We start from the raw sequence: 24,675 nt of genomic DNA on the forward strand, positions 1-24,675 counted from the left end.
TCTCCCCCTTGCCTCGGTGCCTGGGGATCAGGTTTCTCCAGTACCTGCTCTCCCCTTTTCCTCAGTGTCTGGGGACCAGGCGTCTGTTTTTGAAGCAGCACAGACTTTACTGGAGATGGAGCCATTCACTTCAACTCAACAGAGTCAGCGTTCCTATCCACCATATTACATCTTTTTCTTCACCATGAGGAATTTCAAATTTCATCCTTCATGCCAAGTGGAGTTGGGGGAGTAGCCTGGTGGTTGGTGCGGCAGACTTTGATCCTGAGGGTGTGGGCTCGATTCCCACCGTAGCCATACTCTCAACTCAAGTTCTTGATGTCAAGTAGCACGGCTCCATTAAGGATGTGTGTATGCTTTTATAACTTTAGGATTGCTCCTCAATGCCGTGCACCTCTTAAAATCTGTCGGTACCGAAGTTCTCAATGTCAAATAGCATGACTCCATTCAGGATATGCTATGACGTCTATCTGCTATTATAATTTTAGGATTCCTCCTTTATGCCGAGCACCTCTTAATTCATGTCTGTACCGAAGTACTCAATCTAAAAATGCATGTCTCCATTCAGGAGATGCAATAATACACAGGGTCAAAACATGTAGTGTTAATCAGATATTAGTCTCTCGTACAGTGTAGTGTGCACTGTGCATAATGCAGTAGCGAATGTGCATGCTGTATCAAGTACCCAAATTTGCTTCCATCTTTTCACCATTAACAAAAAAAAGTGTGCAAGATGTCAGCATTATCTTATATTGTTCAAGGCCCTTACTGAGGTTTCAGGGTCAGAGTGTCAGCCAAAGGCTTCTGTAAGAGAATGCAAGCAGCGCTGACATTCGTCCCCCCCCCCCCCCAGTCTGATCCCCGGAAATGTCAGTGTAAGTAGCCTGGATTGAGCATAGTTTGCATGTTTTAACACCTGTACTTCCAAGCAATAAAAGAGACCAGAACCAGTGCTCAGGAGAACAATACACTGAAACCTTCTGCTCAGTGTGCTGCTGCGGCTCGGAAAGCGAATAGAATGTTGGGTATTATTAGGAAAGGTATGGAAAACAGGTGTGAGGATGTTATAATGCCGTTATATTGCTCCATGGTGCGACCGCACCTTGAGTATTGTGTTAAATTCTGGTCGCCGCATCTCAAGAAAGATATAGTGGAATTGGAAAAGGTGTAGCGAAGGGCGACAAAAATGATAGCGGGGATGGGACGACTTCCCTATGAAGAAAGACTAAGGAGGCTAGGGCTTTTCAGCTTGGAGAAGAGACAGCTGAGGGGAGACATGATAGAGGTATATAAAATAATGAGTGGAGTGGAATAGGTGGATGTGAAGCGTCTGTTCACGCTTTCCAAAAATACTAGGACTAGGGGGCATTCGATGAAACTACAGTATAGTAAATTTAAAACAAATTGGAGAAAACGTTTCTTCACTCAATGCGTAATTAAACTCTGGAATTCGTTGCCGGAGAACGTGGTGAAGGCGGTTAGCTTGGCAGAGTTTAAAAAGGGGTTAGACGGTTTCCTAAAGGACAAATCCATAAACCACTACTAAATGGACTTGGGAAAAATCCACAATTCCAGGAATAACATGTATAGAATGTTTGTACGTTTGGGAAGCTTGCCAGGTGCCCTTGACCTGGATTGGCTGCTGTCGGGGACGGGATGCTGGGCTTGATGGACCTTTGGTCTTTTCCCAGTGTGGCATTACTTATGTACTTATGTACTTATTTCCTCCTCAAAACTAACTACCTGTTCCTCTGATCCTATTCCCACCCATCTACTTAACACTATCTCTCCTACTGTCATCCCTTTTATCTGTCATATACTTAATCTTTCACTGTCCACTGCGACTGTTCCTGATGCCTTCAAACATGCCGTAGTCACACCACTCCTTAAAAAACCTTAATTGGACCCTACCTGTCCTTCCAACTATTGCCCCATCTCCCTCCTCCCTTTCCTATCCAAGATACTTGAACGTGCTGTTCACCCGAAATCCAGGCCAAAGTATCAGCCTGCCTGTCTGACATTGCTGCCTGGATGTCTCAGCGCCATCTGAAACTAAACATGACCAAGACTGAGTTTCTTATCTTTCCCCCTAAACCAACCTCTCCTCCTCCCCCATTCTCTATTTCTGTGGATAACACTCTCATCCTTCCTGTCTCATCGACTCGAAACCTTGGGGTCATCTTCGACTCCTCCCTCTCCTTCTATGCACATATTCAGCAGACTGCTAAAATCTGTAATTTCTTTCTCTATAATATCACCAAAAATCGCCTTTTCCTGTATGAGCACACTACCAGAATCCTCATCCACACTCTTATAACCTCTAGCTTAGACTATTGCAACTTGCCACAGGTCTCCCACTTAGCCATCTCTCTCCTCTTCAGGCTGTTAAACATTCTGCTGCACGACTAATAGTCTGCCAGTGTCATTATGCTCATATTAGCCCATAGGAGCCAACTTTTCAAAATGATTGGGGGTGCTGAAAATTTTTTTTTTTTTACAGGTGGTGCATTCCCCCTCCCCCTCCCTCTCTCCTTCCCCCATCCCCCTGTCTCCATCCCCTGCCCCCCCTCCCTCATCCCCCCTCCACCTCCTTCCGAGTTCCAGGCCCCCCTCCATCCCTCCCAGTTCCAGTCCCTTCCAGTTCCAGGCCCCCCTCCCTCCCTTTGAGTTCCAGGCCCCCCTCCCTCCCCTCTCTCCTTTCCCTCCCCTCTCCTTCCGAGTTCCAGGGTCCCCCCTCCCTCCCTCCCTCCGAGTTCCAGGGTTGTCCCCCCTCCCTCCCTCCCTCCCTCCCTCCCTCCGAGTTCCAGGGTCCACCCTCCTTCCAGGGTCTCTCCCAGTTCCAGGGTCCCCCTCCCTCTCCCTCCCTCCCTCCGAGTTCCAGGGTCATCCCCCCTTCCTGCCTCCCTCCGAGTTCCAGGGTCCCCCCTCCCTCCGAGTTCCAGGGTCCCCCCTTCCTCCCTCCCTCCGAGTTCCATGGTCCCCCCTCCCTCTCCCTCCCTCCCAGTTCCAGGGTCCCCCCTCCCTCTCACTTCCAGGGTCCCCCCTCCCTCCAAGTTCCAGGGTCCTCCCTCCCTCTGAGTTCCAGGGTCCCCCCTCCCTCCAAGTTCCACAGGGTCCCCCTCCCTCCCTCCCTCTGAGTTCCAGGGTCGTTGTCCCTCCCTTCCTTCGAGTTCCAGGCCCCCTCCCTCCGAATTTTAAAAGTCATCTTGACTTACATCGTCGGGATTATGGCGGTTGGCAGCAGCAGTAAAAAGCGTGCAGGCTCGGCGCTTACTTCAGTTTTCCCTTCTCTCTCTCTCTCAGCTCTGGTCCCGACCTTGCGGAAACAGGAAATGAGGGCGGAACCAGAGCTGAGAGAGAGAGAAGGGAAAACTGAAGTAAGCGCCGAGCCTGCACACTTTTTACTGCTGCTGCCAGCTGCCGTAACCCCGACGAGGTAAGTCAAGATGACTTTTAAAATTCGGAGGGAGGGGGCCTGGAACTTGAAGGGAGGGAGGGAGAAAGGGAGGGACGACGACCCTGGAACTCAGGAGGGAGGGACAACGACCCTGGAACTTGGAGGGAGGGAGGGAACGAACTTCCTGTGGGTGAAATATTGGGGGTGCTTGAGCACCCACAGCGTCGGCGCCTATGTATTAGCCCTCTCCTCAAGTCACTTCACTGGCTTCTATCCGTTTCCACATACAGTTCAAACTCCTCTTATTGACTTATAAGTGCATTCACTCTGCAGCTCCTCAGTACCTCTCCACCCTCATCTCGCCCTACATTCCTCCCCGGGAAATCCGTTCACTGAGTAAATCTCTCTTATCTGCACCCTTGTCCTCCACTGCTAACTCCAGACTCTGTTCCTTTTATCTTGCTGCACCATATGCCTGGAATAGACTTCCTGAGCCGGTACATAAGCACAGAAGCACATAAGCACCGCCATGCTGGGAAAAGACCAAAGGTCCATCAAGCCCAAGACTCTGTCTCCGACAGCGGCCAATCAAGTCCCCAAGAACCTGGCAAAAAACCAAAATGTAATAATGATCAATGGATTTTTCCTTCAAGAATCTGTCCAGACCCCCTTTAAACTCAGCAAGGCCAGCCGCCATCACTACCTTCTCTGGCAATGAGTTCCAGAGTCTAACTACGCACTGAATAAAGAAAAACTTTCTCTGATTTGTTTTAAACCTACCACATTCTAGTTTCATCTTGTGTCCCCTGGTTCTATTATTGTTAGAAAGTGTAAACAAACACTTCACATCTGTCCGCTCCATCTCTGGCCGTCTTCAAATCTAAGCTAAAAGCCCACCTTTTTGATGCTGCTTTTAACTCCTAACCCTTATTCACTTGTTCTGAACCCTTATTTTATCATCCTCACTTTAATATTCCCTTATCTCGTTTGTCCTATTTGTCCTAATTAGATTGTAAGCTCTGTTGCGCAGGGACTGTTTCTTCATGTTCAAGTGTACAGCACTGCGTACGTCTAGTAGCGCTATAGAAATGATAAGTAGTTAGTAGTAGTTGGGAGGCGGGGCTAGTGCTGGACAGACTTCTACGGTCTGTGCCCTGAAAATGGCAGATACAAATCAAGGTCAGGTATACACATAAAGTAGCACATATGAGTTTATCATGTTGGGCAGACAGGATGGACCGAACAGGTCTTTCTCTGCCGTCATCTACTATGTTACTATGTTCTATTTAATTACAATGTATTCCATCTTTATAACACCAGGCAGATTACAACAGTAAAAATGAAGCTATCACGAAACAGGATATCCTCACTTAAATTTCCTGTATTGTAGAACAGTGTAGAAAAATGAGCACAAAATACAGTTTGTTAGTGCTGTTTCTACCAGCTACAATAATATTTAAACTGTTTTAGTGAGATTAAATTTTATTTCATGATATATCTAGATATGGGAAGCTTTCAAATAAAGAAAAAAGCTGTCAAACAAGTAAAAACAAATATTTTATCCTCCTTTTAAGACACAGCCTATCCAACTGGATCAGACTTAGTCTTTGTTTTTTTACAGATGGACCAAGCATAGGCAGTCGCTTATTTCTAATAATCTTTTGCCATTGTTTTCTCGTTAGCTATTGGTTTGGGTGAGCTAAAATGACAGTAAGCTCCGCCTACTGGCTTCAACCCCACATAATGGGCTTGATAGGCTCATACCGTCTCCTGTCTCGCTCTGTTGTAAGTTCCGCCCCTTCTATAAAACGTCATATGTTGTGTCACAGTCCAACAAAGAGGAGCCAGCTGAAGCCTGTAGTAGACTGACAGAAAAGCAGGAAGAGTATTTTTTTTTTCTTCTTTCATCGTATAATTCGCGGGTTAATAATTAGGGATCCCAACCATCCGGCTCTGGATTTCAGCTTCTGCCCTTCTCTCCCCGTCCTCCTGCCTATGCGACGATCTTCAACGTCTTCCCCTCTCCAGCATTGCAGGATGCAAATATTTAGCTCTTCCCCAGCATCTTAATTCATTTCTAATCTTGCAGAAGCAAAGACGAAATGCCTTTAGGAGGTTCTGCTCAGGTAAGAGATTGCCCCCACCTTCCTGCCCTCCCTATACAATTCTATTGCTTTCTTACCTGGGATAGTCAGACTCAGCACTGATTTTAATAGGGTTCAAAGTTCACTTGCAGCTTAGAAAAGGCAGTGAGGGCCCATTTGAAATATAAGGGGAGAGATCAAGAGCCCCATTGTGTCCCAGATTCTGTGTACGTGGTTTTCCAATAATGTTGCTTTACGATTGTGTGTTGTTTTTTTTTTTTTTTACTGTGATGAACACAAAGAACTCTTTCTCTCCCAGCACTGCTAAGATCACCTGAAATATGCCCCTGTTCGGAGACTGTATGTTATGTGACTGTGAATTATATATTAAGAACTAAACAAAACCCAGTGCCAGCAGGTCTCCTGATGGACCTGATGCAGAAGATGCTAAATATGGAAGGGATTGTGTTTCAGGTCCCAGTAACCTTTGAGGACATCACTGTCCATTTCTCCAAGGAAGAGTGGGAGGATTTGGAAGAATGGCAAAAGGAGCTTTACAAGGATGTGATGAAGGAGAATTATGAGATCCTTAACTCACTGGGTAAGTGATCAGTTTGCATTTTTATTAGCAGCTCTTGGATATCATGAGGACAGTTTTGACAGTGGGCTTGTCTTAGTGTGATTTGAGTATAAAGAAATTGAGAAAATGCTGTACTTATCATTTTGGGGCCAGTTCACAAAGCCACAGTTTACTCATTCTGAAGTTTCTGTGACCATCAAAGAATATGTGATCATAATCTGGGGCAAAATTTAGCTATGATCTTATAGGAGCCATGGAGAGGCGTTTTAGAAAGAAACGTCTAAGTCAGAATTTGGACGTGTTTTTTTTTTTTTTTATACATTTGTACCCCGCGCTTTCCCACTCATGGCAGGCTCAATGCGGCAGGCAATGAGGGTTAAGTGACTTGTCCAGAGTCACAAGGAGCTGCCTGTGCCGGGAATCAAACTCAGTTCCTCAGGACCAAAGTCCACCACCCTAACCACTAGGCCACTCCTCCACTCAAGCCGTCCAAATTCGGAGGCAGGGCCAGATACTTCTTCTACTTATCATTACTAAAGCGCTACTAGACGTACGCAGCGCTGTACACTTGAACATGAAGAGAGAATCCCTGCTCGACAGAGCTTACAATCTAATTAGGACAGACAAACAAGAGATAAGGGAATATTAAAGTGAGGATGATAAAATAAGGGTTCTGAACAAGTGAATTATTATTACTATGTTTACTATAGTTTGTAATATTTCTCCTTACAAGACTTTGTTATTCTATTTACTATGTAAGCCGCATTGAACCTGCTATGTGTGGGAAAGTGCGGGGTACAAACGTAATAAATAAATAAGGGTTAGGAGTTAAAAGCAGCATCAAAAAGGTGGGCTTTTAGCTTAGATTTGAAGACGGCCAGAGATGAAGCTTGACGTACCGGCTCAGATGGGGAGAAGGTCATTTAAAAAAAAATATGGATGTCCATCTTTCATTTCGAAAATACTAAGGATGTCCTTAGATTTTGACGTCTTTCTCAAACGTCCAAATGCAAGCCATTTGGACGTGGGAGAAGCCAGCATTTGTAGTACACTGGTCCTCCTGACATGCCAGGACAGCAATGGGGCACCCTAGGGAGCACTGCAGTGGACTTCATAAAATGCTCCCAGGTATATAGCTCCTTTACCTTGTGTGCTGAGCCCCCCAAAACCCACTACCCCAACTGTACATAAGCACCGCCATACTGGGAAAAGACCAATGGTCCATCAAGCCCAGCATCCTGTCTCCGACCATAGTAGCCCTTATGGGTGAAGGGGGGCACCTATGTGTTGGTACAGAGAGTTTCTGGTGGGCTTTGGAGGGCTCGCTGTTTCCTCCACAAATGTAACAGGTAGGGGGGGGGGTATGGGCCAGTGCACTGCACCCACTAAAACTGTCTGAAGTGCACTGCACTCACTAAAACTGCTCCAGGGTCCTCCATGCGCTGTCATGGACCTGAGTATGATATCTGAGGCTGGCAATCAATTATTTTTAATGATGTTTTTTGAGGATGAGAGGGGGTTAGTGACCACTGGGGGAGTAAGGGGAGGTCATTCCCGATTCCTTCCGGTGGTCATTTTAGGCACCTTTTTGTGCCTTATTCGCAATAAAAACAGGTCCAGGTGAAGACGTCCAAGTTTTAGTCCAATTTACCCAGTTCTGGGGAGGGGGGGGGGGGTAAAGAGACTTTTCAGCCAGTCCTCTTTCCCCGGTCCCCCTCTGTGCCCCCCCCCAAAAAAATTGCAGAGCTGGCTATAGCCGGGGAGAGAGCCTGGGGGGGGGGGGCAATGCATTACTCCAGGAAAAAAAATTAAATGATCCAGGTTCCAATCTAATTCATGTTTAATGTGTGATAAAATGCCATAAATAAGTAAATAAATATAAACTTTTAATGTTGAGCACCTGATTCTCAAAGTGAACATATTCCAAACACTATAATGAAAATAACATTAATTTTTTCTACCTTTGTTGTCTGGTGACTGTTTTTTTCTGATCATGCTGGCCCAGTATCCGATTTTGCTGCTATCTGTCCTCTTAATTCCATTTCCAGGGCTTCCTTTCCATTTATTTCTTTCCTTTCCTCCTTTCTTCATTTCTGGTCCTCCGCAGACTTGACTGTCCAGTGGATCCAGCTTCTACCTATTTTCTTCATCCATGTGCAGTTTTTATCCTCTCTTCCTTTTCCCTCATCTCATCTCATCTCCTTCCTCATTCTTCCCTCCCCTCCATCCATGTCCAGCATTTCTTCTCTCTCCCTTCCTCTCCCCTGCCCTCCATCCACCCATGTTCAGCGACCCTCCTCTCCCCTGCTCTGCCCTCCATCCACCCATGTCCAGCGACCCTCCTCTCCCCTGCCCTGCCCTCCATCCACCCATGTCCAACGACCCTCCTCTCCCCTGCCCTGCATGCACCCATACCCGGTGACCCTTCTCTCCCCTCCATCCACCCATGCCCAGCGACTCCCTTCTCTCCCCTGCCACCCCCTCCAGAGTTGTTCAGCAAATTCTCCCTCCCTCCCTCCCTCCGGATCCGGTCCCTCACGCGACCTGACTCTGAGTCACCCTGCCTTGTACATCGAATTCTTCGGGGTAGGCAGTCTTGCCTGCCCGCTGCCAGCCGGTTGTTAATTAGCGCGAGCCGGCTCTCCTCCCTCCCTCCAGATCCGGTCCCTCACCAACCTGACTCTGAGTCACCGAATTCTTCGGGGCAGGCAGTCTTGTCTGCCCGCTGCCGGCACTGACCCTCCCTGCTGCCGATTGCGCTTCAAAATGGCCGCCGAGACTTACAAGAGCGGCCTCCAAGACTTCAGCAGAAGTCTCGCGAGGCCGCCTCTTGAAGTCTCGGCAGCCATTTTTAAAGAGTGAACCGGCAGCGGGCAGGCAAAACTGCCTGCCCCGAAGAATTCAGTGACTCAGAGTCAGGTCGGTGAGGGACCGGATCCGGAGGGAGGGAGGAGAGCCGGCTCGCGCTAATTAACAACTGGCTCACAAGTCGGAACAAACTTTAACAACCGGCTCTTGCGAGCCGGCTCCAGCACACCACTGGATGCAGCTATTGTACAAGTCATTGGTAAGGCCTCACTTGAATACTATCTTCAATACTGGAGGTGGCTTCTCAGGAAGGACTGAGATAGACTAGAGCACATTCCAGTCACCCAGCTCTGAGATACTTCTATCTGCTCAACTGTTTCTCACCTCCAACCACTGAAACAGCTCTCAGAATTACGGAGTCTCTGTGCTCTGGGGCAGCACTTCTGAACATCTGTGATTTATTCAAATAAAAGAGACTTCAGAAAAATAATAAGAGACTTCAGGTGTGATTGGTGTTCCAAGGTTATACTCTCAAGATATCATAGACTTTACAGTAACAAGTCTATGAGAGGCTTGAACAGTAAGAAGTCATAGTAGTAGTAGTAGTAGTAGTAATATGGATGAGACTCATGGAGGAGAAGAGAGATGAGGGGAGATATGACAAGACATATAAATATTTTATGTTTTTATTTATTTATTACATTTGTACCCCGCTCTTTTCCACATACAGCAGGTCCAGTGCGGCTTACATAGTAAAAGAAAGCATCTTACATGGTAAAGAATACAGTACAAACAAGGAAATGTAGGAACAGTATTATAAATTGTGATGATCATAACTACTTACATTATGAAAGGCATTACAAAGAACATGTGAAAAGAACGTAATGAACTAGAATAGGGAAGGTATACAAGGATTTGATAGGTGAAAGGGAAGGAGAATGGGAGGGAAATGGTAAAGGATGGAAGGAAGAAGATGAGGGATTGAGTATAACATTGGGGTAAGAGTAAGCGTTGACGTCTTAGCAGGAGTATCATAGGTGATCTAAAAGGGATCTAAATGTCTAAAAGGGATTGATAATTAAAAAAAAAACAAATTGTAACATGAAGCTCCTAAGGGGCCAGACTTGGGAACAAGTGTCAGAAAATAATTATTTGTGGAATGCATCGAATGCCCTCGGAAGAGATGGTGCTCCATTTTCATACAAAGGATTGTTGGCGGATGAGTCCTAGGTGTTAGTTCAAACTGCTCTTATCGACATACAAATGCATTCAATCTGCAGCTCCTCTCTCTCCACTCTTACCTCTCCCTCCTACACTTCTCCCTGGGAACTCCGTTCACTGGGTAAATCTCTCTTATCTGCACCCCTCTCCTCCACTGCTAACTCCAGACTCTGTTCCTTTGATCTTGCTGCACCATATGCCTGGAGCCAGTACGTCAAGCTCCATCTCTGGCTGCCTTCAAATCTAGGCTAAAAGCCCACTTTTTTGAGGCTGCTTTTAACTCCTAACCCCTATTCACTTGTTCAGTACCAATGTCTGTTTTATCTTTCCCACCTTAGTGTTTCCCTTATCCCTTATTTGTCCTGTTTGTCTGTCCTGATTAGATTGTGAGCTCTGTCAAGCAGGGACTGTCTCTTATGTGTTAAAATGTACAGCGCTACGAAAGTCTAGTAGCTGTATAGAAATGACTAGTAGTAGTAGTACAAAGGTTCTGAGTGTGTCTTTTGGCAGGGTTTTGTGTGCAACACAATATCTTCAATAATAGAGGGAGTTTGTGTTAGTCAATGAGATCTAGAATCTAATTAGAAAGGGCAGAGCAGGGAAAGTGACTGTTGGGAGGCCCAATAAATTTGTTTGTCTAGTGCTCCCCAAAGGATTATTCCATCCCTGATTATGCTAAACGTAATGCAGTGTTTTTACTCCTGGAATAGGCTGTCTATCTGTCATCCCTGATATTATAGCCAACATTGAAAGCGGGGAAGAGCCTGGATTCAAAGAAAGAGAAACTGGGAAAAGCAGCTGTTCAGGTGAGTCTAGTAATAAGAGGAACTGGTGTAAAAGTTGAACATTGGAATGAGCAGCTGAGAACTGCAGAGACCTCTTCACAATTTCCTCTAAATATCTTTCATCACTCACAGGCAGAGACCCCTTCCCAAGCTCCTCTGGAGATCTCTTTCATCACTCACAGGCAGAGACCCCTTCCCAAGCTCCTCTGGAGAGCTCTTTCATCACTCACAGGCAGAGACCCCTTCCCAAGCTTCCCTGAAGAGCTCTTTCATCACTCACAGGCAGAGACCCCTTCCCAAGCTCCTCTGAAGATCTCTTTCATCACTCACAGGCAGAGACCTTTTCACAAGCTCCTTTGGAGAGCTTTCGTCACACAGGATTTCTGTTACAGGTAGCAGTCATATAAGATGCACCTTTCCAAATACCTAAGACCATCTGAGGGCCATAATGTAATCTGTTAGAAGGTAAATATAGGGTGAAGACAGCCTAGACTGACCATTTCATATCTTCATTTATTGCCCTAAAAACGGTATTGATTATGCACTTATATTGAATGTCACTTCTAACGAAAAAGCCTCATAAGCCCAGGGTACCATTAATTTGGACACAACTTGAATTGGCTTTCATCATTGGCCCCCACCTCCTCCGTACACACCTGCAGAGCAAAACAACTCCAAAATGGAGAAAAATAGATCTGCAGTAAAAAAATAAAATGGAGGGGTTTAAATGTGACAGTTTTATCATCAAAGTGAGGAAGAAAATTGGTCTTTTGTATCCTCTCCTGATGAAGTAGCGAAACAGAAGGAATCCTTTATCTGTTGAGAATGATTTTGAGAAAGACTTTTTTGACTAGAGATGAGACAACATGGACATTGGTTTATTTATTTTATTTATTTGTTACATTTATATCCCACATTTTCCTACCTGTTTGTAGTTTCAATGTGGCTTACATAGTACCGGAGAGGTGTTACAGACTCTGGTGTAAACAAATACAAAGTGATGTTGTGGTAAGATAAAGTTCATGTGGCACAGCCACACTAAGGAATCGTACAGCGGAAGAGTTGTGTTATGTCCATTACGTTCTTTAGTTTTGTTGTGTTGCAGAGATCAGGCATTTATGTTGGATCGGTAGGGTATGCCTTTTTAAACAGGTTAGTTTTTAGTATTTTCTGGAAGTTTAGGTGGTCGCTCGTAGTTTTCAAGACTTTTGGTAATGCGTTCCACAGTTGTGTGCTTATGTAGGAAAAACTGGACGCGTAAGTTGATTTGTATTTGAGTCCTTTGCAGCTTGGGTAGTGCAGATTTAACTACATTCGTGTTGATTCAGATGTGTTTCTAGTTGGTAGGTCGATCAAGTCTGTCATGTATCCTGGAGCTTCACCATAGATAATTTTGTGAACCAGAGTGCAGATTTTGAAAGCAATGCGTTCTTTGATTGGGAGCCAGTGTAGTTTTTCGCGAAGGGGTTTTGCACTTTCAAATCGCGTTTTTCCGAAGATAAGCCTAGCTGCTGTGTTTTGAGCAGTCTGAAGTTTCTTTGTTCTTTGCATCCTGCATAAATTCCATTGCAGTAGTCTACATGGCTTAGTACCATTGATCGTATCAGGTTGCGAAATGTTCCCCTCGGGAAGAATTGTTTCACGCGTTTGAGTTTCCACATTGAGTGGAACATTTTCTTTGTTGTGGATGTCACTTGGCTCTCTAGTGTTAAGTTGCAGTCCACTGTAATGCTGAGGATTTTCAGGGAGGGTGTAATCTGGGGTGTTGATAATAGTGGGGTTGTCTGTGCTGTGTAGGGATGAGAGGATGAGACTGTGTGTTTTTCCTTTGTTTAGTTTTAGTTGAAATGAATTTGCCCAAGAGTCCATGATGTTCAAGCTGATCTTGATTTCGTTGGTGATTTCAGTCAGTTTAGATTTGTAAGGAATGAATATTGTGACATCGTCTGCATAGATGAAAGGGTTAAGGCCTTGGTTGGATAAGGACTTGGCTAGTGGGGTCATCATTAGGTTGAAGAGGATCGGTGATAGCGGTGATCCTTGTGGTACTCCGCAGTCTGCTTTCCACGGCAATGATATGTTTGAGTTTAATTTTACTTGATATGTTCTTGTAGTTAGGAAACTCTTGATCCAGCTAAGTATGTTTCCACCAATCCCGAACTTATTAGTAATCTTATTAATATATTATGGTTTACCATGTCGAATGTACTAGACATGTCAAATTGGAAGAGGGGGATGTTTTTCCCTGTTGCTATTTCCTGCCTGAATTTGCCTAGGAGAGTGAGTAGTACTGTTTCTGTGCTCTGGAGGGGGCGAAAACCTGACTGTGATTCGTGTAATATTGAGAATTTGTTTATATAATCTGTAAGTTGTTTGGCTACCATGCTTTCCATCAGCTTGACTGGCAACGGAGTGGATGCTACTGGACGGTAGTTAGTGATTTCATTTGTTTTTTTTTCTTGGTGTCTTTTGGTATCGGAGTGAGTAGGATATTGCCATTTTCCTTAGGGAAGAGACCTTGCTGAAGCATGTAGTTTAGGTGGGATGTGAGGCCTGATATGAAGCGGTCAGGGGCGGATTTCATTAGGTAGTCGGGACAGGTATCTAGTTTACAGTGAGTGTTGGAGAACCTGCTGATCGCCTGTGCAACTGCATCGACGGTAAGGAGGGCAAATTTTAACCAGATTCGGTCAGCCAGGTATTCTCCCGTGTTTGGATCCAACTCATTCAGGAAGATTTCGATGTCAGTGTTGTCCTGAGGTAGCGTGTTGTGTAGGTTTTCAATTTTTTCATTGAAATACTTAGCAAGTTTGTCTGCAGATGGGATGTCTGTATTCGATGTAGTGACCAAGTTGGTGTCTAGGAGTTTGTTCACAAGTTGGTATAATTTCTTTGTGTCTTTGTAATCTGTCCCTATTTTAGTTTTATAGTATGATGTATTTTCTTTGTGATTGTTTCCATGTGTTGAGTGTGTGTTCGTCTTTTGTTTTTCTCCATGCTCATTCGAGTTTCCTGGATTGTGTTTTTAGCTTTTTCAGTTCTTCGTTGAACCATGTTATCGAGTTATGCTTACATGAAGTTCTTGTTCTTAAGGGTGCTATTTCATCTAGTATGCATTTGCATCTTTTATCCCATTCCACGAGGTAATATATGGAGTCTGTTTGTGCTGTCCATTCATTGTTGTACATCTGTTGCCAGAATGTTTTCGTGTCTGCTTGACCTCTTGTGCTGTAGGATGTGTGTTCTTGTATTTGGTGTGATCCCTTCTTCCGCCAGTGTAGGGATAGATTTAATTTGTAGTGATCAGTCCAGGGTGTTTCTGTCCATTTAATATCTGTAATTATTAGGTTCTGGTCTGTTGAAAGTTCAAGTGTGTGCCCTTTGACGTGGGTTGCTTGCATTTGTGGCCATTTGAGATCCCCTAGGGGGAGGAATTCCTTACATTCTCGTGCGTTGATTGAGTTTGGTTGTATACTAAACTAAGAAATATCTCCGGGACGGTGTTCTGCCAGTATTCCCTTGGTGAAGCTAAGTACTTTCTTCTGTGGTTTCCATCTATGTATGACTCGCCCTTTAAATGTTTCTTCCGATTATAGTAAGCTTTAGGTTAGAAGCACATTTTGGTTTTTGCTTGTGCACTTTGATGATAAAACTGTCACATTTAAACCCCTCCGTTTTTTACTGCAGATCTGTATTTCTCCATTTTGGAGTTGTTTTGCTCTGCAGGTGTGTTCGGAGGAGGTGGGGGCCAATGATGAAAGCCAATTCAAGTTGTGTCCAAATTAATGGTACCCTGGGCTTATGAGGCTTTTTCGTTTAAAATTACAAGAAGTGACATTCAATATAAGTGCATAATCAATACCGTTTTTTAGGGCAAACAGTATATTCCATATCATCATGCTGATCAATCCATAGACTGGTGGGTTGTGTCCATCTACCAGCAGGTGGAGATAGAGAGCAAACTTTTGCCTCCCTATATGTGGTCATGTGCTGCCGGAAACTCCTCAGTATGTTCTCTATCTCAGCAGGTGGTGGTCACACACAGCAGCAGCTCTGGCTAGGCCTCCAAGCCTAATTTTTAGGTTTTGTTGAGGGCTCTTCTTGAGCAAGTGCAAACCTGGTGGCGCCAGGTCCCTCCTTTTCTCCCCCCTCCCGCTGGCTCCGTTAAAAAAAAAAAAAATTTTGAACGTCCTTAAAGGCGTTTATTTCGACGTTTATTTAAACGTTTATTGCAGCTACTCACTGGGACACCAGGTCGTTACAGCTCGGAGCGGAAAGCAGGTAATTTTTACCTTTTTATAGCGGGCAGGGGGTTCCCCGATTGATCTCCACGTGGCCTATGGCGTCGGAGGGCGAGGGCGCAAAGAGTCGCTCCCCGGATCGCTTGGGCGCTTCTAGAGGGGATGCGGGGGTCTTAAAGTCTGATTCGCCCTTGTTGGGTGACAGTTTCGTGACCGATGAGTGTCCCGGTCCTTCCTCCGGTGTGGCGGTTTTTCCCGCCATAAACGCCCATCCCCCGCTGCTCGCCTCCGCCATCTTGGCCGGCCACGCGGCTCGGACGGCTTCTTCTTGGGCCGCCCTTGAGGTGGGAGACATTAATGCCATGAACGCCCTTAATTTTGGCGACGGCACAAAAGCGGCTAAAGTTAAGCGCCGTTCTTCCCGCGCGGCTCCTTCGCGGAGTGTTGCGCCGGACGCCATCTTGGATGCGCAGCATGTCTCTCCCCCGCTCTTGCGAGCACCGGTTGAGGGTGCTTCTAGGGCTGTAGCCCAGGCTGCGGAAGTGCACAGTCTGGGGGGTTTCTCCCCCGAGTTTGTTTTGCTGCTGCATCAGGCCTTCCTTATGCAAAACGCTGCCCCTGCTCCCTCGTCTGGTAAAGAGGTTGAGGCCCCCGGAGGTAAACACCCTCGGGTTGATTCCCAGGCCTTGGAGGACTTTGTCTCCTCCGATGTAGATGAGGGCAGCGTATCTGAGTTCTCCCAACGGTCCTTTGCGGATTCCTTGGAGGAGACGGATCCCCGCTCGGATGGAGCGGATGACCCCTCTGCAGCGCGGCTCTTTAGCTCAGAGGATTTGCCCAACCTGTTAGTGCAGGCCATGGGCATTTTGAATTCCTCTCCGGAGGACGTCTCTCCCTCAGCCCCTGTTGGCTCTGCCATTATGCTGGGGACGAAGCGCCCGCCTAGAACCTTCCACGTGCATGATGCCATGCACACCTTAATTTCAGCTCAATGGGATGTCCCGGAAGCGAGCCTTAAAGTGGCTAGGGCTATGTCCCGCCTCTATCCTTTGCCTGAAAGTGAACGTGAGGCCTATCTGTGGCCTACCGTGGATTCTTTAATCACTGCGGTGACTAAGAAAACGGCGTTGCCGGTGGAAGGTGGCACGGCCCTAAAGGACGCCCAAGACAGAAGATTGGAGGCGGCCTTAAGGTCGTCCTTTGAGGCGGCTGCTTTAAGTTTGCAGGCCTCAGTTTGCGGCTCCTATGTGGCCAGGGCGTGCCTGACTATGGTGCAGCGGGCTTCCCCCTCGGATCATTCCTTGAGGGATGATTGGCCGGCCCTGGAATCGGGCTTAGCCTATTTGGCAGACTTGCTGTATGATGTCTTGAGGGCCTCAGCTAAGGGCATGGCTCAGACAATCTCTGCGCGGCGGTGGCTTTGGCTGAAGCATTGGTCTGCTGACCACGCCTCTAAATCCCGCCTGGCTAGATTGCCTTTTAAAGGCAAGCTGCTCTTTGGGGTCGAGCTGGACAAAATCGTGACCGATCTCGGCACGTCTAAGGGCAAGAAGTTACCAGAGGTCAGGGCTCGGGCTAGTACTCGCCCCGGTACCTCCAGAGGACGGTTTCAGGAAGCCCGTCGGTACCGCCCGGGCAGGTCGGGCTCCTCTGCCCCCTCTTCCTTCAAGAGGAACTTCTCCCCCAAGCAGCATTCCTTTCGCAGAGACCGCCGTCCCGGAGGTGCTCCCTCCGGTCCTCCCCCAGGGTCTTGTACCCAATGATGGGGCCTTGGTCCACGCCCCAGTGCAGATTGGAGGACGGCTGTCCTCGTTTCTGGGCGAGTGGACCACAATAACTTCAGACGCTTGGGTGCTGGAAGTCATCAGAGACGGCTACAAGCTAGAGTTCTGCCGACCCTTAAGAGACGGGTTTGTACTCTCTCCCTGCAAGTCTCCGGTCAAAGCTGTGGCAGTGCAGCAGACCTTGGACAACCTGATCCGCCTGGGTGCGGTCGTTCCGGTGCCAGAAAATCAGCTTGGCAAGGGGCGTTACTCCATTTACTTTGTGGTACCAAAGAAAGGAGGTTCTGTACGGCCTATCCTCGACCTCAAAGGGGTCAATCGGGCCTTGAAAGTTCGGCACTTTCGCATGGAGACTCTCCGCTCTGTTATAGCGGCAGTGAAGGCAGGGGAGTACCTGGCATCCTTGGACATCAAGGAAGCGTACTTGCATATTCCCATCTGGCCTCCTCATCAACGCTTTCTGCGTTTTTGCAGTCCTGGGCCGACACTTCCAGTTCAGAGCCCTCCCTTTCGGGTTGGCTACTGCTCCGCGGACCTTCTCCAAAGTAATGGTGGTCATCGCGGCCTTCCTGAGGAAGGAAGGAGTACAAGTCCATCCTTATCTGGACGACTGGTTGATCCGAGCCCCCTCTTATGCAGAGTGCGGCAAAGCTGTGAACCGGGTGGTTGCTCTTTTGAGCTCCCTGGGGTGGATCATCAACTGGGAGAAAAGCCAGCTGCGCCCAACTCAGTCCCTGGAGTATCTGGGAGTTCGATTCGACACCCAAGTGGGCAGAGTGTTCCTGCCAGACAATCGGATTGTCAAGTTTCAGGCTCAGGTGGACCAGTTCCTAGTAGCCTCTCCTCTTCGGGCTTGGGACTATGTGCAGCTGTTGGGCTCTATGACGGCCACGATGGAAGTAGTGCCCTGGGCCAGGGCTCATATGAGACCACTACAACACTCTCTGCTGCAGCGCTGGACTCCGATGTCGGAGGATTATGCTGTGCGCCTTCCCTTGGACCCAGCAGTGCGCAAGGCGCTGAGCTGGTGGACGCAGACAGACAAGTTGTCTGCAGGAATGCCTCTGGTGACCCCGGAGTGGATTGTCGTCACTTCGGACGCCTCTTTGTCGGGCTGGGGAGCCCACTGCTTGGGAAGGACAGCGCAGGGGCTCTGGTCTCCTGCAGAGGCAAAGTGGTCTATCAACCTCCTGGAACTCAGAGCCATTCGGTTGGCGCTTTTGGAGTTCATCCCGGTACTGGCGTTGAAGCCAGTACGGGTCCTGTCGGACAATGCCACGGCTGTGGCCTATGTCAACCGCCAGGGAGGTACCAAGAGCGCCCCTCTAGCCAAGGAGGCCATGAATCTATGCCAGTGGGCGGAAGCGAACCTGGAACAGCTGTCAGTGGCCCACATTGCCGGAGTCATGAATGTCAAGGCGGACTTTCTCAGTCGCCATACCTTGGAGCCCGGAGAGTGGCAGCTATCTGCTCAGGCGTTCTTGGACATCACGAAGCGCTGGGGCCAGCCGAGCCTAGATCTGATGGCGTCATCGGCCAATTGCCAAGTGCCGCGCTTTTTCAGCAGAGGACGGGACCCTCGATCCCTGGGAGTAGATGCTCTTCTCCAACGGTGGCCGACACAAGAGCTTCTCTATGTGTTCCCGCCCTGGCCCATGTTGGGCAGGGTGCTAGACCGGGTGGCAAAGCATCTAGGCCGGATAATCCTGGTGGGTCCGGATTGGCCCAGACGTCCCTGGTATGCGGACTTGATCAGGCTCTCAGTCGACGATCCTCTGCGGCTGCCAGTGGAGCAGGGCCTGTTACATCAGGGTCCCGTGGTGATGGAGGATCCCTCCCCCTTTGGTCTTACGGCCTGGCTATTGAGCGGCAGCGTCTAAGAAAGAAGGGCTTCTCAGACAAGGTCATCGCCACTATGCTGAGAGCGAGGAAGCGCTCTACTTCTACGGCTTACGCCAGGGTTTGGCGTACCTTTGCAGCGTGGTGTGAAGCGGGCTCACTTTCTCCCTTCACTGCTCCAATTTCTTCAGTGTTGGCGTTCCTGCAAGAAGGTCTGGAGAAAGGCCTGTCGCTCAGTTCCTTAAAGTCCAGGTAGCGGCTCTGGCTTGCTTCAGGGGCCGCCTGAAGGGTGCTTCCCTGGCTTCGCAGCCAGATGTGGTGCGCTTTCTCAAGGGAGTTAATCACCTGCGCCCTCCTCTGCACTCAGTGGTGCCTGCGTGGAATCTCAACCTGGTACTAAGAGCCTTGCAGAAGCCGCCTTTTGAACCCTTGTCGAGGGCATCTCTGAAAGACCTGACGTTGAAAGCAGTCTTTTTGGTGGCTATCACTTCAGCCAGAAGAGTTTCCGAGCTCCAGGCACTCTCATGTCGAGAGCCTTTTCTGCAGTTCACTGAGGCAGGAGTGACTATTCGCACAGTGCCTTCCTTCCTGCCCAAGATTGTTTCTCGCTTCCATGTGAATCAGCAGCTCTGTCTCCCTTCCTTTCGTAGGGAGGACTACCCAGAGGAATACTCTGCTCTCAAATATCTGGATGTGAGACGAGTCATCATCAGATACTTGGAAGTGACCAATGGTTTCCGGAAATCGGATCATCTGTTTGTCCTGTTTGCAGGTCCTCGTAAGGGTCTGCAGGCTGCTAAGCCTACAGTGGCAAGATGGGTCAAGGAAGCCATTGCAGCGGCTTATGTGGCCGCGGGGAAGGTGCCGCCTATCCAGCTGAAGGCTCACTCCACTAGAGCTCAGGCGGCCTCTATGGCAGAGGCCGGGTCCATCTCCTTGGAAGAGATTTGCAAGGCGGCAACTTGGGCATCGGCCCATACCTTCTCCAGGCATTACCGCTTGACTGTGGCTGCTCGGGCGGAGGCCCGGTTTGGAGCTTCAGTGTTGCGGTCAGGGATTTCGATGTCCCGCCCTTGGTGAGTACTGCTTCGGTACATCCCACCAGTCTATGGATTGATCAGCATGATGATATGGAAGGTAAAATTATGTATCATACCTGATAATTTTCTTTCCATTAATCATAGCTGATCAATCCATAGCCCCTCCCAGATATCTGTACTGTTTATATTCTGGTTGAATTTTAGGTTCAAGTTTAGTCTTCAGTTACTTCAGGAGGACTTCGTGTTCAAGGTTTTTCACTTGGATCCTTCAAGAGTTGAGACGAGTTTGTGTTACAGTGAGCTGCTGCATTCCTCTCCCCTCCGTTTTACGGGGCTGGATTGAGACTTAAATTCTGCCGGCACTCCCTCCCGCTTCATGCGGCTGTAGGGCAGCTTTGTACCCCTCCCGCTTCGGCGGTGTTAGGGTCAGTCAGCTCCTCCCGCGGTTGCGGTTGCAGGATAAGCCAGATCCCCCCGCATCAGCGGGGTGGTGTCCCTCCCCCGCTCCGCGGGGATGAGCTGGACGGATTCCCCTCCCCCACTTGTGTGGGGATGAGCTGGGTTAATTCCCCTCCCCCGTTTCGGCGGTGGTGAGCTGGGCAGAGTGTCCCTTTGTGGGTGTAATTCTCTAAGTGCTGAGTCCTGCGGATGGAGCTTTGATATCGACATACTGAGGAGTTTCCGGCAGCACATGACCACATATAGGGAGGCAAAAGTTTGCTCTCTATCTCCACCTGCTGGTAGATGGACACAACCCACCAGTCTATGGATTGATCAGCTATGATTAATGGAAAGAAAATTATCAGGTATGATACATAATTTTACCCTAGTTTCTGAAATTATGCTCTAAGCAGGCTTTTGAAATTTGAGAGTTCATATCTTCATTTATACCATAAGGGAGGAGGATGTGCTTTAGCAGCCTCTCCTGCTTATTATCTGAGCACCTGTCCCATACTGAGAAGACAGAATTCTCTCCATCATAAAATTCCGTTGAGTCAGACTGCCAGTTACATCAGGTCCCCTCACTTCTCTGGAGTCTGTTATTCTGTGTCTCTTGAACAACTTTGTTAATGCCTAGCATTTACTTTAAAAAAATATATTTTTATTTAATTTTTAAAATACATAACAAGGCATAAACATTCATGCTAAAAACTTGAAGTATAAAATATAAAAAGAACTTAGAAAATTTGCTGTAAACATTTAGAAAAATAAAAGGAAAGAAGATTCTAGCAGTATGCCATATACACTTAATTTTGTCTACAATCATTGTCCAGTGGTGCCCAATTTTTCAAAGTGGAGGAGAAATTATTATATTTCAAAGGTGCAGCTTCTTCATATTGCCTGATAAGACATAGATGATGCATCCATTCATATGTATTTACTTCAGTGTTGTCCTGTCAATGAGAAGCAACTAGGTGGACAGCTAGGGCTATCATTATTTTTTGTTCTGTCTTTTGAACAACTTTTTTAATGCCTAATATTTACTTTTTTTTTTTTTAATCTAGAAATCAATGTGTGCAGAAACAGTTCAGAGCTGATTGAGCAGCCAGAAGAAAACAAACTGTTATCAGAAAAGGACAGAGAGGATATTTCATTTTCTGATTGGGGAAGGAGTTGTGAAGATCAAAGCTTCTTAGAAAAGAAGAAAGAAAATTCAACAGGAGACTCAGCAGTAATTTCTATCATATGTGAACAAAGCGGCAATTACTTCTCACACACAGGGAAAGAGAGAAAACAGGTAACAGATCACAGTTGTTTATGTGATATCTGTGGCCTATTCCTCAGGGATTTTGTAACTCTGAAATCACATCAGAGATCGCACACTGAAGAGCGATTATCTACATGTACAGAGTGTGGGAAAACCTTCACTCAGAAGGGCAAGCTACAGGGTCAGCAAAAAACAAGCACAGAAGCGAGACTTTTGACGTGTTCTGAATGTGAAAGAATGTTCACTAAAAATGGCGAAGTAACACAACTTCAGAAAATAAATAAAGGAGAAGGACTGTTTACAAGTACAGAACACAAGAAAAGCTTTATTGATAAAGTAAATCTCACAAAATTCCACAACAGTCACTCAGGAGAACAGTCAGTTTTATTCAATCAGATGATGCATGTTACAGATTACAAAAAAGTCAATACTGGTGATAGACCATTTACGCACACTGAGTGTGACAGAACTACCCATCAGATAACAAGTCTTACAAAGTACCAACAAATACATAGTGATATGAACACAGCAAACCCACTTAGGGACACTGCCCGGCATGCAAGGCCTTTTCTGCATATGATATGTGGTGAAAGCTTCAGCCAGTCAGTTCTCTTATATCACCAGTTAACCTCTGATGATGAGAGACCCTTTTCATGCAACGAATGTGGTAAAAGCTTTAAGTTTAAGAGAAACCTAACAAACCACCAGACAATCCATACGGGCGAGAGACCTTTTTCATGTTCTGAGTGTGGTAAAAACTTCAGAATTAAGATGAACCTCGCTGAGCATAAGAAGATACACACTGGGGAGAAGCCGTTTTCATGTACAGTGTGTGGAAAAGCCTTCAGGTTTAAGTCCAGCGTCAGACGTCACCATATACTTCACAATAGTGAGAAGCCATTTGCATGCACTCAATGTGGTAAAAGCTTCAGGCTTAATAAAAATCTTGTAGCCCATCAGACAGTCCATACTGGTGAGAGACCCTTTTCGTGTATTTACTGTGATAAAACTTTCAGAATTAAGGTAATTCTTACTGAACACCAGAAAATACACACTCACGGAAAGCCGTTTGTATGCAATAAGTGTGGTAAAAGCTTCAGGCATAACAAAAGCCTCAAAAAGCACCTGGTAATCCACACTTAATATATATTATAATCTTTTGAGCTCCAGCTCTCGTTGGCACAATACAGATATTAAAAAGAGCATTAAAAGTAGCTGTGAAACTGATCATGGGAGAAAGATCAACAGATCATGCAATTCTGTATCTGATTCAGCTCCACTGGCTCCTGAGGACAGCCAGGATTGAGTTTAAAGTATTTGCTCTTATATTTAAAAATGTGTATGGTCTTGACCCAGAATATCTCAAATCATTTTATATCTGTGTTTGCCTCATCAATAGAACTATGCTCAAGTCAAGAATCCAGCTTAAATCGCTAAAAACTCAATTATGTTACTTAGCAGTGACACAGAAGCAGGGGTCCAGAAGCCTGGAATGCCATACCACAGACATTTAGGTCTATTCTCTCTTTACAAGGATTTTCAGCACTGTCTGAATAACTGGTTATTACAAAGATACTTGTATTGGGACTAAAGGATATGGATACATTCATTCTGTAATATAATACAGGTTAATTGTAGCCAGATTACTGATGATATCTGCCTTGAAAGCAGACTACAAATACTCATTGGCTAAATATGAAAAAATATTTTGTTGTAAGAACATAGGGATAGCAATACTGGGTCAGACTGATGGTCCATCTAGCCCTGTATCCTCCTTCCAACAGTGGCCAATCCATATAACAAGTACCTGGCAGAGTCCCAAAGTGTAGCGACACTGGCTCTGAAGAACCCAGTCCTAATTACCACCTCTGTGTGTGCTCCGAGTGTGTGTGAAAGGCTTCATGCTCTTCGCTTTCAGCCTTTCAAGAGGGAAATGTATATTCCTTCCTATGTTAGGCCTAGTACTAAGGGCTAACTACTGCTACTGAGGCCTGTACATTGCTTACTTTGGTTCTCACAACTTGGCCTAACAAGTTAGCATCTTTGCAACATACAGTGCTTTTTTCAGGAGCTGAGATCATGCCTTTCATATAAGGTAACCTTGGCAGTTGCTGACAGGCTGAGGACACAGTGTGAGCCTAACATGTCCAGAATGTTTCATTTGGGGAGATAGACAGACAGAGGACACAAGGGTATTGTTCTGGTTGTGCACGCTATACAGATAAGTAATTAGCCAATGGCCACCAAGTGTGCATGTGCACATAACGTCAGGAAAGACTGATATACCCATATATGGTACAGGCTACTTTCTGATTCCAGTTTAGGGGAAATCACATGATTTATGAGAAACTAAACTTTATATGTAATGGTTGGGATAGTGTTAGCTGAGGAGTCTTTGTCTTTCAGGATGCACGTTGCTGACTGACAACCTGCTCCAGGGAGAGGACTATTTTTTGTATTTTTGGCTCTGTGAGATACTAATAAAGGTAAATTACTGGTTGCGCCTAACAGAGTCTAAGTTCTCTTTCTTCTTCTTATTTTTTTTCCTCTGTTTCCCCCCTCCCTGTGAAGGCTAAGGGATGGGAAGAAGTAACACAGTAGCAACATTCCATATAGAACCCCAAAGAATAGCAAGATTCTGGAATCCTAAAGAGTACAAGATTCCATGCAGAATCCCAAAGAGTACCAACATTCCATGCTACCAATCCCAGGGATAGGTAGTGGCTTCCCCATATTTATCTTAGTAACAGTTTATGAACTTTTTCTCCAGGAACTTCTCCAAATCTTTTTTTAAACCCAGATACACTAACTACTGTTACCACATCCTCTAACTTAACTATTCGTTGAGTGAAAAACTATTTCCTCCTATTCATTTTAAAAGTATTAACTTGAGAAATTATTAGATTTGGTTTCCTCTAAAGAAAGTACTGCAGTAGTTCCTGAGTGATAGCGTGAAGCACAGCAGCAATCCTCTAAGTTCTGTCTGTTTCAAAAATGTATTAATTTACCTTTAATTTACCTATACTTATATTTCCTAGTTCTTGGATCAATATTATGTGGACTAAATTTTCATAGACTTTGCCTTTATTAAGGGAATTAATTACCATTTCAGATATTTGTTTTATTTCTAAAAGTGAATTTATGTTGATTGCATAAATGTATATTCAATAAATGTAAAAATAAAATTT

At 46.3% G+C, this 24,675-nt stretch overlaps 1 protein-coding gene across 1 annotated transcript; it reads left to right on the top strand.

Moving 5' to 3' along the window:
- The first annotated feature begins 5,250 nt into the window (after positions 1-5,250).
- LOC115464926 (gastrula zinc finger protein XlCGF57.1-like) lies at positions 5,251-23,596 on the top strand. Its single transcript, XM_030195310.1, has 4 exons — positions 5,251-5,523; positions 5,956-6,082; positions 10,801-10,896; positions 21,285-23,596. The coding sequence occupies exons 1-4, from the start codon at positions 5,500-5,502 to the stop codon at positions 22,628-22,630; spliced, it is 1,593 nt and encodes a 530-aa protein (XP_030051170.1). The 5' UTR covers positions 5,251-5,499; the 3' UTR covers positions 22,631-23,596.
- The last annotated feature ends 1,079 nt before the right edge of the window (positions 23,597-24,675 follow it).

This window comes from Microcaecilia unicolor, chromosome 1 (genome assembly GCF_901765095.1).
Source record: "Microcaecilia unicolor chromosome 1, aMicUni1.1, whole genome shotgun sequence".
In the NCBI taxonomy this organism is placed as follows: domain Eukaryota; kingdom Metazoa; phylum Chordata; class Amphibia; order Gymnophiona; family Siphonopidae; genus Microcaecilia; species Microcaecilia unicolor.

Coding starts and splice junctions, on each gene's coding strand:
- LOC115464926 (XM_030195310.1), top strand. CDS start 5,500: ATGCCTTTAGGAGGTTCTGCTCAG. Junction 5,524..5,955: donor CTTTAGGAGGTTCTGCTCAG/GTAAGAGATTGC, acceptor ATTGTGTTTCAG/GTCCCAGTAACCTTTGAGGA. Junction 10,897..21,284: donor TGGGAAAAGCAGCTGTTCAG/GTGAGTCTAGTA, acceptor TTTTTAATCTAG/AAATCAATGTGTGCAGAAAC.